Here is a 16,322-nt window from a genome sequence, read left to right as displayed (position 1 = left end):
AAGCGAGGTATGACAAAATATGTTCCATAAATGTGTTTTTTTTTTTGGAAAACAATATACAGTTTACAGTTTTTGTACGAAAGCAAAAGCCGTTTAAATAGTCTCATACTGAATTCAGTGGAAAATCAAGGATATTCTTATTTGTCCAGAATTTGAACAATAGTTAGTTAAGGAATAGAACAAACAAAATATTTTTAACATCTAACATGCACAATGCTCATAGCACATGATTGTCTTGCCAGCCATGATTTCCTAAGTAAGTAATTAATCATTAGATTTGAATTTCATCATCAATAATAATTTTTATTTTGCCAGATGCCCATTTGATTCTTCTGCCTTATATCTACATCGACGTTAAAATCGCAACTTCTGTCTACGCCTTCGTCTAGTTCCAACAAAAGTTGTGATAGATCTGTCAATTTTTCGATCGCTCTAGATCGAAAATAACAAGCACTCATATCTAATAGAGCAGCCGCTTCTGTAGCAACAACTGTAAGCGGATACCATTCGAAATGTAGACGTGTTGTGAGAGTAGCTTGACATTCGCCGATGTGACCCTGGCTTTTTGTTTTATAAGCCACCCGATACTTCTTTCACGTACCACGGTGTCGAATTATTGCCTGTTGACCTCATTTGATATGTTTCTGTGTATTATTTGATTTTATTTCTTTATTTCGGTGATGGCTTGCTTGTTTTTTATTTGTTTTATTTGATGGTTCTATTGGGTACGAGAATTTGGTTGAAAAGAATACTTTTTATTTGTTAAAGATATTCATATGTGTATTATATTCTTCTCTCTGGTTTGTGAGGAAATGTTGCAGGTTACCGTTGCTGTAAATCAACTTAGATGTTTGCATCTACGACATTGTATTTCATATTTAATATTATTACAGGTAATGAAGGAATTCCTTTGAGATTATTATTTACATGATACAGAACTTAATATACCTACTCTCGTGCAATTCATTAACCGTTCCTTCCCATGCCGTTATCCTCGTTCCGAAGTATCTAGTCAGATACCAAGCGAACAGAGTCATCGAAACGAACGCATCGATCTTATTAGTTTAACTCGGGCACGACTCGCAGTGCTGCGGGGTGGTGGTCCGGCGCTCTGCACCGAGTAATTGGCATCGCTTTCTAGGTTTCGTTATAAAGGGTGTTATTTTAATGATCGTATGAGCGCGTTTTTCTAATACAATCAAATGTTTCTAATACAATCAATAATCGGTAATGGGTGCTTTGAAATAATGGAATGGAATGGAAGAAACATGTAGTGCTATGAAAAATATGTGAAAATATAAATGGAATTTATGTATGTCGATGAATTGATGAGAAACGGTTTGGATTTCGTTTAGATTGATACGTGAACTGTGTTTTGTTTTATAGCATTAGATGCCGCTTAAAGATTATTTTTTTTCTATCCTATTAAATTTCAAATCATTTTATACGGATGTTATGAAAACGCAAGCTTTCTAACTTACACGCGTATTGATTTTACTTATAAATATTCCATAATGAGATGAATAATATGACATTGAACAGCTATACCCATATTTTCAATGTTAGTGAGACTTAAATTGCAATTTATCGTCATAATATTTTATACGGGCTTACAATCTCAAATATTACTTAATTGACATGCATACTCGACACATGACACTTAAGCATCCGCGAGAGAGGAATAATTACTGCATTTAACATCAGGTGGCACGCTTGTGCTGTTTCACTTTCTTTGCGTAATGGTATAGGATTATTATTTATGACCCAACCGGACCAGTTTCTCTTGAAGTTACTAATATTAGACGATTTTAAATAAACGTTTCCACAACCCGTAGTAAATTGTTATATTGAATGTAGATAATCTAGAAAATTTAATAATAATCATCGAATTGTTTGCGAGAAATTGAACACCCTGTATATACCTCGCGTGTCATCTAATAGACTCAGCGAAAAAACCTCAATTGGCAATTGATGAGAGCAGTTGAGTTTCCGTTGTGTGGCGCACGATCACACCTGCGGAGTGCCTTTTATCTGGCTATATCTGCATACATTACTGATAATGATTGTAGTTATACATAATTATACTGACACTAAGTTGTTTATTAAAAATGATCTTCACAGGTATCTGTATACGCTTCTGATAACGTGTTACGCATAAAGCTAAGGCATCTAAACGGTTTGTTGGTTAATAATTGCTAATTAATTTGGCTTTTGAGAATTGTTGACATTTTCTAAATAAACGATGCATTCACCGCCGTTGTATAAGGTGCAGCGTGCACAAATATAAAACAGCAAAAAAACAAGCAATAAATAAAAGGTTGAATGCGATATTATTCTGACGACCATAAAATAATATCTATTATCAACACCGTATAAAGTTTTTATGACGTATACATTACATATTTCAATGCTCGTTGCATTCATTTTATTTGTATTTCACTGAATATATAAATTCTTGTTAAACTGCAGATGATAGAATGAAAAGCAGAAAACCAGTGTTGAAGTTAGTCACGCCATGACAGAATACGTTTTATTTGATAGCCATTTAAATTAAAGTTAACTTGAAAGCTTTGTGCTTTGTTAATGGGATATATCAACTGTTATTTTACTAACACCTTAACAACATTACCTATCAACCTTTTGTGTTTCTATGGAATGTTTCTAATGTATCAATGCTGTTGTGTTCGAAAGCTTTTAGAATAGACAAGATGGTTCTAAAAAATATAGATCTGTAACATCAAATCAGCTCAGAATGATATAACATTCAGTGATCCATGTAAACGTTTTCAAGCGGTTCTAAAACGACATAAGACAGGATTTGGGTTCATTTTTACTACCTACATAAATATTGAAGAAATAATTTAAAATATTGTTGTCCTCTATCAGTAATCAGTATGTATTGATGCTTCTTATGAACTGTTATTTCATGATTTAACACGAATTTAAAAAAGCAATCAAAGCTGCGATTTGAACCGTAAATGATCGAATGTCACGCTTTAGTCTATCTCCGGTCGGGCGTCAGCACCTATTGCAGAAAAATAATTCTTATCTATTGACTTTATCTTTGGATATAATTTTGTTTCTTTTAGAGAAGCTTTGCAATGATGATGGCAAGTTCTATAAGTAGTTTTTTTAGAGACCTTTGTAACTGCGTATTGGCACATTGGTAACTTCATACTAAAGTAATTAGAATTAACGACATGAGCCGCTTTTCTATATAAAATAAAAATTGTTTGATAATAAGTGATTAGAGTTTTACAGTTGGATGAGAACTTGGACCGAATTCAACGTGAGTAATATTTTTGTTTGTTTGTTTTTAATAACTTAAAGCACACAATCAAACTCACAATGCATCCTGTATCCAAAAACTATTTTCCTTTGCTGTAATATTAACCTTTACTAATATCGTAAAGAAGGAATTGTACATTTCATATTCTTCAATGTTTCGGTATAAAGCTCAAAATTATTTAACCAACACAAGCTGTATATTCCCGAGTGTGTTGTTAATATAACATGTATTGTTCGATACAGCTCCTTTACCAACTTAATCATAAAAAATGTAACATCTGGCTATCCCCTCAGGGTAGTGAGGGGAGCCGATGGTCCCATGAGCTGGTCTGATGCTCGCTTCATACCCTCGCCGTGATGTGGACGCGGACCCGCCCGTGGTCTGGCCAGCGTGGTGCTACACAGGTACATCATAATGATTATATTGTAGAAGATTAGAATTCGCAAGGACGAATGTTTTAATGGAATACAGCTATAGCGGCTTTGCTGGTCAACGAGGAAAAGCAAGCTGATCACTGATGATCAGCAGTTATTATCTCTACAGTTGTTTAAGCTATTTTCGAAATATCTTTGTATTGACGTATTGTAACAGGCGCCAGAAAAAGAGCTGATACTGAATGATACTGTATATTATACAGCTATGTGTGGCAACGTATTCCAAGCAATTGATTAAATAGACAATTAGATGAAGATTAATGCAAAATAATATTCCAAAGTACCGTGCTGTGGTACCGTGATTCCAGAACTTATAAATCCAGTTGCTAAAGGTGTTAAATTTCGTAATTGAAAATGTAATATTTCTTGCTTAGATCTGAAACATAATCCTATTTAATAGCGTAGAATGGCAGCTTCCAGTAACCGCGGTGCACAATTATAATTTAGACAAAGCCTCATCCCGGCTGACTTTTATTGTACACATGTAAAATAGCGCACTGCTTAGTATTCAGCCGTTCAATCAAACGGTAGCAACGAGCGAGAAAGAGGCTGGCTACGGGCAGTTAGTGGGCTCTGAGTGCTCGTTTATCTAGTCTCAGTGGGTGGTGCGAGTGGCAACTGGCAGGTGCACATTTCCATACTTCCGTGCGCCGGAGCACGACTCGCCGTTTCGGCTTGTTACAAGCTCGCGTTCCGATGTAACGAATTAGTTTTCGGTATCAATGGGAATAAGTTTGATTCAATTTTCTGGTATGTTTCTTGGACGTGGATTGCTGTTGCCGCGTTGGGTTTAAATATGGAAATGGTTTTAAATTTTCTATTAGTTCTGACAGTTGTCTGGTATAATTCCTTACTCAGTACGTATAGTCCGGGATACATCGCCCATTTTTGCAAGTGATTACTATCAAGCTAATTTTTCGTGAGTAGCTTTATTATGATGAGATGCCCAATAATTTCATGTACGAAACTCTCGATTGTGGTAGCTACCAGAGGAAACAAGGATAAAATATTTTGATTTGATGGTTCTTAAATATTAATTACTAACTGAATGTTTTTTTTTGTTCAATCTCAAGATAATTATCTAAATTATTCGAAAAAATATGTGTCCGTAGGTTACGCCCCCAGTGTGTTTTGCCCCCGTGGTGGAAGCCCCCGATTTCGTTTTAGTACTATAATATGGTTTTGTCCTACAAAATCTATGGTTTGATCAAAGAGTCCCCCTTTCCAATGTGTATCGATAACGAAGTCATCATAAATGATTACTAACCAGCTGATTTTTTTATTTTCACTTATTTCATACTTATATAATTCAACAGACATATTGTCCTACAAATTGCGTAATAAATATTTGAGAACCGTCAAATCAAAAATTTTTATCCTTGTTACCTCTGTAAGCTACCACAATCGAGAGTTTCGTACATGAAATTATTGGGCATCTCATCAAAATAAAGCTACTCACGAAAAATTAGCTTGATAGTAATCACTTGCAAAAATGGGCGATGTATCCCGGACTAGTATTATGTTAAACGATGTATGATATTTTTTACGGATGGGTTGCACTTTAATATAACTTCTTTGAAACAAAAAATAAACACTGGCGCTTGAAATCAATAATTATCGTAATACAACAATCAATACACTTACCAGACATTATCAGTAATGACAGTTTCTCACGCGTAGGAGTTTAGCTTTCGCCCAAATATAGAAAAATGCGTAATTGGTGAACTTTTTGAAACGGTAAAGTGTATTTGGTGCGTGATAACTCGTAGCAATTTAATGATTAAGGTCGTTAAGAAGTGTTAACAGCTCACGAAGTGAGATACAAATTGATCGACACACTGGGTGTTGGGCGTACAACGATTTGTTGTATTAACTTAATAAGTACTTTCTAATTCTGATTGAAATGGTTCGACTCAAAATATCGACGCGGGAACGTGGGTTTATGTCGTTGGTTTATATTTTCGAACGCTTTGTTTCGATAGTTCAACACAATTAATTGGAATGCTTTGCTGATTACATATAAAAATGATTATACTTTATTCTTACGCGATACAAAACCTTTAATTGCTTTCTAGTATCCACTACTACAAAAATAATTCTGGGTAGGTAAACTTCCTAGATTGTTGTTATTATCTTCATTTAAAATATGACTAGGTATAAGGAAAACATACACGTTGCCAAGTTTATCATTCTATCTTAAACCAATCATCGTCACGGGTTAGCAGAAAAGAGCATACTCCATCCAGTTTTTCCAAGCCATTTATCATACTTCACAGTTCACAGTATTCAACTAATACGCACTTACATATTCAAGAATAAACGAGCGTTGCGAAATATGCGCGTGCAGTCGATAATTGCAATGATATAGTGCATTGTCAGCGACGCGACGTGGACCAGCCCGGTTAGCGGATTGACAGCTACAGGCTGGGTTGCCACGTCATACGTAGTCTAGGATTTATGGACTATGGTTAGTACTGTAGTTCTATGCTGATGTTTGTACTTAGGAGATTGGTGATTTGGATGGGATACTTTAGGATTGTGTAGAGGTTAGAAGTTGTAAGTGTAGGGTAATATTGATTTAAGGTAGGTATTGTTATAAGGTAGATTTGCTATGCGTGATCTTTATAGTGTGATATTTTAATAAAATGTGTTGATATAATGTTTGTTCTTTTTAACACACGACACACACGAGTGTTTTATTATTAATAAATATTAAATATTTATTTGTATCTTTCTATCCGGATCTTACGCTAAATATTCGCAGTCGGTCGTAGTATTAAATTCTTTATTAATAATTTACGCTATCATAATATGAATCATAACAAAATATTATATTCATATTCAAATTTTATGTCCATTTTCTCCTCAACGAATTTTTAAATGTCCAACTAGGACAATATTTCGTCAGCAAAATAGCATGTGTATCTTTGATGTTTTGCACACACAAATACAGTCAAAACACGTTTTCTCTCAATCCGCGGACGATGTTTCAAGACAATATTTATTATAAATAACGATAAGAAATATCGTAAATAAATGTATCATAAAGTGTGTGAATCCGTCTATTAGAATTGGTAATGTGTGTGTAGGCGGCGCACGCGCCACTCCTCTCGCTCAGTGGGCTGGGAAATGCCGAACTGTATTGTTATTTATTGTTTATTTTATTGTATCGCCTCTATTCATTTTGTTGTTCGGAAGTCTTCTTAAAACGTTCGGTTGTCAAATGGCGAAAGTCCCATATTCATCTAATAAAAAGAGATAAAAAATTAACATTAGTAATTTTTTAAATATTTTTGGGAAAACTTTATGCTAAGTTTTGATATATATGATACTACACATAGTAGCTCTTATGAAACGGGAAACAAATATTACATACTTATAATATCTACTTAAGTTTATTCGAATGTTTTACAAAAATTTTCCATCTTGAAAAATTAAATTGTTAAATTAACAAAAGTACTTCAAAATACTGTATTTACTTCAATATCTCCAACCAAATCAAGTTTGATCGAAGCACTAAATAAAGACGCATCAACAATGTAGACAATCACCTCGTACGAGTATAACGTTTTAATTTATTTTTATTCAATTTACAGTTTAGTATTCGCATCATTACCATACTTACGAACAGTTGAATAATATAATTTCTTAATACGCATAAATAAAATATACAGATATTAAGCACTTAGCTCGAATATGACCTGGCGAATTTATAGGTCCACGATTATAAAAATGCTACGCGGGAAATTAAATGAGAACCGGTGACCGTTTTTTAATGTTAATGTTTGATACAGTTTCTGTTATCGAGATCAGTTATATTGGCTGTATGTAGCATTTTATGACGATCGAGCGGACTTATTCTGAAAATTTTCATATTTCGTTTGTGGATTTTTCATAATAAAGCAGTCTATTGTTTTGATACGCTGAACTTGGGTCATGGTCCATGGATGCCAATTTTGTGTACAACTACAACAACCATTACATGAAATAAGAGTTCAGGATAGGTCTATAAAACAAATAAAAAAGAATTATTTTTTGTGTTTAGATCGTGTGTATAAATTGTATAGAACGCCAAAGTAAATTTTAATGTTATTTTTTCTTGTTATTACGTTAAGTTCAGAAATATGTGTTAAGTAGGTACACATAATTGAACTATGGCCCTACGCGAACTGACATAAAAACAAATGATACTTGACATAGCAACTAGCTAAGATAAAAATTCCTCAACACAACCCTAATGACCTCCAGTGAACTCGTTTCCAGAATACGGCCGCGGTTTTTGCCTCTCGTTTCGCGGGATCCGACAAAGTTGATTGTAACGCTTTTGTTTTTTTTTATATTTTCGTATTCCAACTCATATTGTAATTTCGGTATTTTTACGATAAAAACATAAACGTTCAAGTAGCTCGCTTCTGTTCGCGGCCGTAAACGGTTTTATTTAATAACCCGCACTTTATCATTGATAAGCCGAGAACATATTTATTTTATTTGACCACATTACAAGGTTTTCAAGGAAACATGTCAGCACATAAAAAAGGTTTATTTATTTTGCTCTTATGACTGACCCGGGGCTGATTATGATGAAAGTATTATTCTAAAAAATAATTATTGTAGTAAAAAACCTTACAGCACTCATATCTATAAACACTGAATATGATTATGAAACTTCACAAAACCCCACGTCAATACAGTATAATTTATTTAAGTATGAGAAGTTTTGTTTTATTTTCAGAAGGATAGGCTTTTTTCTTTCTTCGTTACTGTGTTACGTAACTTTAAATATTATGAAAGCTAAACAAAGAATTGGTTCACAAATAAAACAGCACAGGCAGTTGCTTTCACCGTATTGATTACATACAAAATATATAATTACATACGTTGATTGCAATGTACCTACCTTAATTATTCGGTACTTCTAAATTACTATATCTAGAGTATCGAAAAAATAATTAAGATTCTGAGATTCTGAGTTAACGATGAGGGCATGTTGATAAGTTTAGGAAAGCTGATAATGGCATTAAGGCATAAATTTTTTATTAGCATTTAAGTAATTAATATCAATTATAATCTATACCAATGTTAAAATTGTAGATGAATATTTAAAATATGTACATTTTTGTTTGTTAATCACATTAAATAAAAATAAAACGAAAATGATCAATGACTCCAAGCACTGCCTTATCCTTCATACATTAATTTAACACCAAATTGACTTCTCATTGTATACGAATACCCGTTTTGTTTACTCCCGTCAGTAAATACGTATCAACATCATTAATCCAGTAAGCAACGAAATCGTAACGAAGATTGAACCAGATTTTTCTTAATTACCAAAAAGCATTATGCAAAAGAACAGGCTCACAGTTCGCGAGGCGGGCAGGGGTGAGGCGGCATGAAATAAAGAAATTATCGACTCGATAACGAGCCTCGCAACTTACGGTGTCGATAAAAAGTCACACACGCATCGAATTTTATGTTGGACGCTAACGGTGGTCGTAAATTCGACGTATTATGGCCCTCTTTGGATGGCTTTATTAAAAGTGGCGGGGCGGTCTCGCGGTGTCACTCTTAAGTATTAAGTCGTCTTCGATAAAGCTCGCTCGATAATTGTTCTAGAAGTCTCCATCACCGTAAATTAGCTATAGACATAAAAGACGTGTCTCGTGTGACATGCAAACAGACACCGTTACGTTTTACGTCCATTTGTTGATCCAACTCGATGCCCTCATAATACTTTATGTATTGTTAATGTAACTAGCTTATTTGTGTGAGTATAAACGGAGGCTCGTTAAGATTTATCAATGTTTATGGTTTACCGATGTAAAGGCAAGCGATACGTTTTGGCTTCAGTTCATGTTGATTGCTTCGATTATTTGTAGTGATTATAATTTATTTGACGTCATTAGGAAATTAGAGGTTTATACGGTAAAAATTATAGCTATTTTACTGTCTCATACTTTTTAAATAAAGAAGCAGTAATTGGCCTTCCTTCTGATCAATTGCAAGGTAAATTAAGTAACAAACTTTTAAATTATCATAACATTACTTGAGAATATTAAAAATACTATCCAATATAAGTGTAAAGATTGTCCTAATCAACAACATTAAACTAAGAATTATTTTTTATTTATAATAATGAACACGTCAATAAAAAACGCATCAGCAACAATAGCACCTGCTTTCGTCGCTCAATCGCGGCGCAATAAATAAGCCTAATTTAAAGGTTTTTAAAGCTGCGACGTCATTAGGGCACACGCGACGAATCGTGTCGTCGCTCGTCACGGATGTCGCGTGCGCGCAATCACGCATGTCTAACTGCGTACAAATTCGCCGTGTGTCATTTGTACAATGTTTTGTAATAAACCTTATTAAAGTGATGACCGGTGAAAGCGTAGAAAGGAATGGTAATCGAATAGAGAAGAAGTAATTACATTATTATAAGAGGATAGTTTTTATACGTAGGTGGTAATGATCTTGGCGTGTAACTATTCTATATTGTGGTTTAATTATTATTTATATATTGCAGAGAAACGATGTGTTGATTGCATTTATTATTAATCCGTCAGTCCTCGGATCACAGACACAATAGAAAATCTATTGTGTCTCGGCCCGATCGGGCCGCTCGGTGGTCAATGGGTTAAAACTTTCGAGTGCAACTAATACAGTGTTCTTTTTTAGTTAATTATAAAAATAATGCATCATATCACAACAATGTAACATAAATTAGCATTATAATAATGAGTATTTTTTATCGTCAATAATAATAACTAGGGATGTAACGATACCGATACCGATACCGATATATCGGCCGATATAATCGGCAAGCCGATATATCGGTATCGCCGATAATAAATCAACCGATACCGATATTTTTTTATTAAATTCTTTCTTTTCTTTTATGTTTTTGCATTGTATTCATTCATATTGTTTTATTTCTGTTTCTGTAATAGTGTTAAGGAAGAGCGGAACCTCCTGACACAAGCATTTTATTTGCTTACTAGGAGTGTTCCAATCACAAATTTGTTTATGTAAAGGAAAGAAATATATAATTTTGATTTTTTAAAATCGTTTTAGTCGGGTGACATGTTCATAAACTTGTGTCACACCAAAACCTCACGAGCGCGATCGCAGGTATAACGAGAGAGAGACGGACCGATCTCCCGTTTCATCTCGAGCGCTGCCACTGCATTATGTTATCACGTAAACATCTCGATCGTAAACCTACTTTACAAACAACCAATTTTTTTGATATAAAAACAATTCAAAAACCCGCGCCCAATGAACGATGCGGGAGGCCGCCCGCGCGTGCGCACTTTGTTTTCTGAAAAAACTCTACCAATAGTAAACTTTTATTAGGTACTGATTGTATGTGTATTACTTAAAGTTTAACTGACTTTGTAAAATAATAATACTAAAATAAATAGTTTTGTTGTTTTTTGATTTGGCATTTTTATTTAAAAGAATACGATTAACAGTTGTCTCTGTTAAATGTTGGAAACTTTTTATGCATAATTCACTATTTATTTTTCTACCAAGCCATCGATATCGGTATCGGTATCGGTATCGCCGATACATTACTACAAATATCGGTATCGGTATCGTATCGGCAAAATCATGTATCGTTACATCCCTAATAATAACAGTCATGGGTGATTTTTTAGAAAGGCAATTCAGTATTGAAACAAATTATACATTGTACAATAGACACTTTTTAATAAAAAACAATATCTTTACACATGTTCTCTCATGTTCACACCTCAGCTAGTCTACCTACTTTCAAAACGATTCTTCCAACCTCTCATTTAATCGACTCGAGACGCAGCGAAATGTACATTAAATGCCCCGTTCTTTGCCCAGTGTAAGTGCAAATTTACATAGTGTTTCATAGCAATTCGCTGCAGCCAATCCTCGTAACGAGCGAACGCCAACGCGTCCACTGCGATGGTATTAGCCCTAATGTGATCGCGCCTTTCGTTCCGCTTCTTAGCCTTCCTCGTTGTATTGTATAGTGTTTCGCTGGTTTACGCTTTTGTTTCAGTGTGACGAACATATTTTTAGTGTACGGAAATACCTGTAGGATAAGTTGCAGATTTTCGTGCAAAATTTTTCGAAAATGTTCTATAATATTGATATAATTTTTTTAAGTATGTTGCTTCTAATGTTATGTAGAGATGAAAATATATTGCAATACGACGACAAGACCTTTGATTGAAGAGGGAAAATAATTTGTTAAGAACTATTAAATAGTTCACGTTTTCTCTTTATATTACTTTAAGATGAAGACAATGATAATAAAGTATCTTTAGCAATGCTTAAATTATTTCTACAGCAGTTGGTTCTCGGCTAATAACTATCATTATTGCGACTATTTTCTTCAATTAACTGTGATTGTTGTCGGCTGTAACCTCGATTTCGGGACACCTTCTAACAATGCTATTTAGGTAGGACATGCATTTGCGCAGTTTAAATTGATTCTAGTCCAGGAACAGGTTTTAGTTTGGGATATATTTTCTATACTAATATTATTGGATATTTCCAGCAATATATTGTAGTTAATTGTATCGTGTGTACCATTAACTAATATGTACTATGCTTTTAGTTATCTGATAAACAAAAATTACCCATAATGTATAGGGCTTAAATGGATTAGCCATATTTGGTGAACATCAATCTATATACCAAGATATTATATAAATTTGTTAAATCATTTGATTTTTATAATATTTTAAATATTATGTTGTTTTATCAAATTACCTGTAATTAATGTGTTTTAATTATTTTGTTTCAGGTAAGGAAATTTCATTAAAGTGGTCGACTTTTAGAGTAAGATGCCTACTGAAGAACCAAAAACAACGAACCAAAGAACAAAAAATATAATCAACTTTAAGAGCATAATCCGCCAAGATTTAGACATGGGAGATCAAAAATTTGGGTACATCCAAGTAGGTATTTCCAATGAAGAATCTTTAATGATAAGAATTCAATAGGTAATGACGATTGAAAAATATCTACAATATATAATATACATCAATGATATCCAACAAAATACTTTGTAGTTAGACTAATAAGAGCAGAGAAATTATAAGATTATGCTACGGCGTAATTTGCATGTTATCGTGAATGCATTAATTTTACACTATATTGCTATTACCGCGTTTTTTTATTTTACATATTTTCTATTTAAGACTCGGTACATACTTTGATCTAATTACTTAAGATGAGTAAGATGGTTTGATATAGTTTTAACATGTATGTGTTACAATTGAAAATACATAAAAATTTATCAAAAAGAAAATGATAAAATGTTAGTTATTAGGTAAGTATAACTCACTAAAAAACGCTCGGATATTGGAATAAAACTGGAAAAAATATACAATCCATCTTACTACATAACAAAATTCGTTTCCGTCATTTGTATAGGACATGGTGAATCTAGTACGTAGCTATAAGATATGATACTTTACCCGATAATATTTATTTATTTATTTATTTAACACTTTATTGTGCAAAAAACAAAATATACATAAAGGTTACAAAAATAAGATTAGAAAGCACAAAGGGCGGCCTTATCACTATGCAGTGATCTCTGCCAGGCAACCACGGGGAGAAAGGCAAAGAAGCGCAAAAAGTAGTCGGACAAAATAAAAACATATTTTTAGAATAGGGTAGAAATAATAAGAGAACACAATAAAATATATACACATTTTATACAGTACATGATATAAATACGTAAAAATGAACAAAAATAAAAAAAAAAAAAATATACAGGGTGTCCCAAAAAGTAGTGATATACTGAAGCTGGGAGGTAGAGGACTTAGAGGGCTATCCGAATCACCCCCATGTGTGTTATGCGATTTTTCGTATTTTCGGAGTTATTACATTTTTTTTCAATTTTTCATCTATCGCCGAGTACGATGAGATTTTTATTTATGGTGACGTGAATTATTGCGCTAGATGCTTGTTTTTTTTTGTGTGCTAAGCTGAAAGATAGGCCAATTCAGTATGGTAACATTTACTATCGTTAGATCTTCGAATGGAATAAAAAAAAGAATTAAATGCTATGAAAGATAATATTACCCAGTATGTTCATAACTTCAAGGGCCCATAAAAAAATAAAATCACATAAAAAAGGTTTTCCATTTGGCTTTTAAAAACTTGCTCTATCGATCAGGTAGCTACCCTAAAAATTTCATTTTATTATTCTGAAGGCTTCAATCGAAAAATTGAAATCTAAATGTGGTAAGTGCAAAATTTTTATTAACATGATGATTATTAAAACCAATAAATAGGTGTTTAAAAATGAATTTTTTTTAAATAGCCCCGCTGTTGCTCAATGCAAGTGCGACATCACCGTAAAAAGTTGTCTTTTTAATGTCTGAATGCTCTTTTATCATTTTTAATGGTTTCTTCTGCTACTATGAATTTCCGGGTTATTTCGTCCAAATTGTGGCAGTCTCTCGTCTTTGTAGTATCCCCACGGAAAAAATTCAATAGGGTTTATGTCCGGAGACCGTGGAGGCCAGGCTAAAGGGCAAAAATACCCTGAAAGATGGATTGGTCGTTGCAGCCTGCGCATGCGCCGGTGACGCCTGCTTTAACCCGTGACGCGTCCTATGTACAGACGGTTGCTCATAACTAAAACTGTACTGTAGCGTCCTGCGTAACAACGACTGTTCATAACGCGGCCAATGACTTTGAAGGTCACCTGTAGTTCTTACAAGTGAATGTTTCCAGTATAAAAAATATTTCTCTATGCCTTAAATATTTATAATTCGAATCGACACGACTCCGAGACAGGCAATAGAGACCAAAACCACAAAATAAAAAAAAAAAGTGAATCATTGATTGAGTTGCGTCATCGGCCATAGTTTGTGACATTTGTCTTGTTCAACGAATATTTGGATTGTGAATTATGCCGAGAGGAATAATTAGATGAGTGATAATTGAGACGTATATTACTGGAAATTTTACGTAGAATACGTTTATGATATTGGTTTTAGGGATATTTGAAGAATACTCAGTGAAAAAGTGTCTCAACTTTTCAGTGCGGAAGACGCAAAATGGCGCTTTTTTTCTTGTTTGTGAATAATGGAGATTTGTTATTATTCATAGTGAAATACGTTGTGTTAAATGTGTGAAAATATAAGTGAATGTATTTGGCAATCGTGTAGTGATATGAAAACGTGAATATGATCATTTGATGACTCAGCATTATCATGTAAGTGTTAGTATGTAAGCAATTAAAATTAAAACAAAAGAAAATCAATTTTTTTTAATTTTATAGAAAAAATATATCGTCATGATTACATTTTTATGCTATAACTAGTTTCTTCCTCTTTCCAAAAATATATCATACATGGCATATAATTATAGAACAATAGGGTAAATAAAATTTTCAAACTCGGTAGTCATAAAAAAGCTAGATTTCGTGAACTCCCTTGACACTATCGGGATCGGTGCCGGCTGTGAGCCGGACGCGTCACGGGTTAAAGCCTGGCCTCCACGGTCCCTCGAATAAACCCCATTGATTTTTTTTCAATGGGGATACTAAAAAGACCTCGGCTACTTGAGAGAATGCCCCAATTTGGACAAAATAACCCGGAAATTCATAGTAGCAGAAGAAACCATTAAAAATGATAAAAAAGCATTCAGACAATTAAAAGACAACTTTTTACGGTGATGTCGCACTTGCACTGAGCAACAGCGGGGCTATTTAAAAAAATTCTGGTAATTAAACACCTATTTATTGGTTTTAATGATCATCATGTTAATAAAAATTTTGCACTTACCACATTTAGATTTCAATTTTTCGATTGAAGCCTTCAGAATAATAAAATGAAATTTTTATGGTGGCTACCTGATCGATAGAGCAAGTTTTTAAAAGCCAAATGGAAAACCTTTTTTATGTGATTTTATTTTTTTATGGGCCCTTGAAGTTATGAACATACTGGGTAATTTTATCTTTCTTGGCATTTAATTCTTTTTTTTATTCCATTCGAAGATCTAACGATAGTAAATGTTACCATACTGAATTGGCCTATCTTTCAGCTTAGCACACAAAAAAAAACAAGCATCTAGCGCAATAATTCACGTCACCATAAATAAAAATCTCATCGTACTCGGCGATAGATGAAAAATTGAAAAAAATGTAATAACTCCGAAAATACGAAAAATCGCATAACATACATGGGGGTGATTCGGATAGCCCTCTTGGTCCTCTACCTCCCAGCTTCCGTTCATCACTACTTTTTGGGACACCCTGTATATATATAAATAATAATATTACTAATATTACCTAAATAAATATATGAAATACAAATATATCATACGATACACATACATACATACACATATGCATACTATATAAATATTAAATATATATAATATATATATATAATTTATATATAAATATATAAATAAATATAAATATGTCTAAATAGAAGTATACTACATAAACTAATCCGAATTATAGGCAGTTAAGAGGAAATGATTACGGACATGATGTTTAAAAGAGGATAAGGAAGGAGCAAGTCTGATTTTTAAAGGTAGGGAGTTCCATAACTTGACGGCAGAGACAGCAAAAGAACCCGCATAAAAAT

At 33.5% G+C, this 16,322-nt stretch overlaps 1 protein-coding gene across 3 annotated transcripts in view; it reads left to right on the top strand.

Moving 5' to 3' along the window:
- Window positions 1-16,322, top strand: part of LOC149483556 (uncharacterized) — a 184,693-nt gene that overhangs the window by 81,239 nt on the left and 87,132 nt on the right. Inside the window, exon 2 of one of the 3 annotated variants that reach the window (XM_089702652.1) lies at window positions 3,583-3,693. The exons of the other annotated variants lie outside the window; for them this stretch is intronic. Coding sequence (XP_089558778.1) covers window positions 3,621-3,693 — 73 coding nt within the window. The 5' untranslated portion in view covers window positions 3,583-3,620. The remainder of the gene's footprint in view (window positions 1-3,582; window positions 3,694-16,322) is intronic. 3 annotated transcript variants of the gene reach the window in all.

This window comes from Colias philodice, chromosome 13 (assembly GCF_061535455.1).
Source record: "Colias philodice isolate Cphi_HAF_F1 chromosome 13, ilColPhil1 Martin Lab GWU primary, whole genome shotgun sequence".
Classification (NCBI taxonomy): Eukaryota; Metazoa; Arthropoda; class Insecta; order Lepidoptera; family Pieridae; genus Colias; species Colias philodice.
The sequence above is the reverse complement of the archived record's forward strand: the minus strand, read 5'-3'. Positions and strand labels throughout refer to the sequence as shown.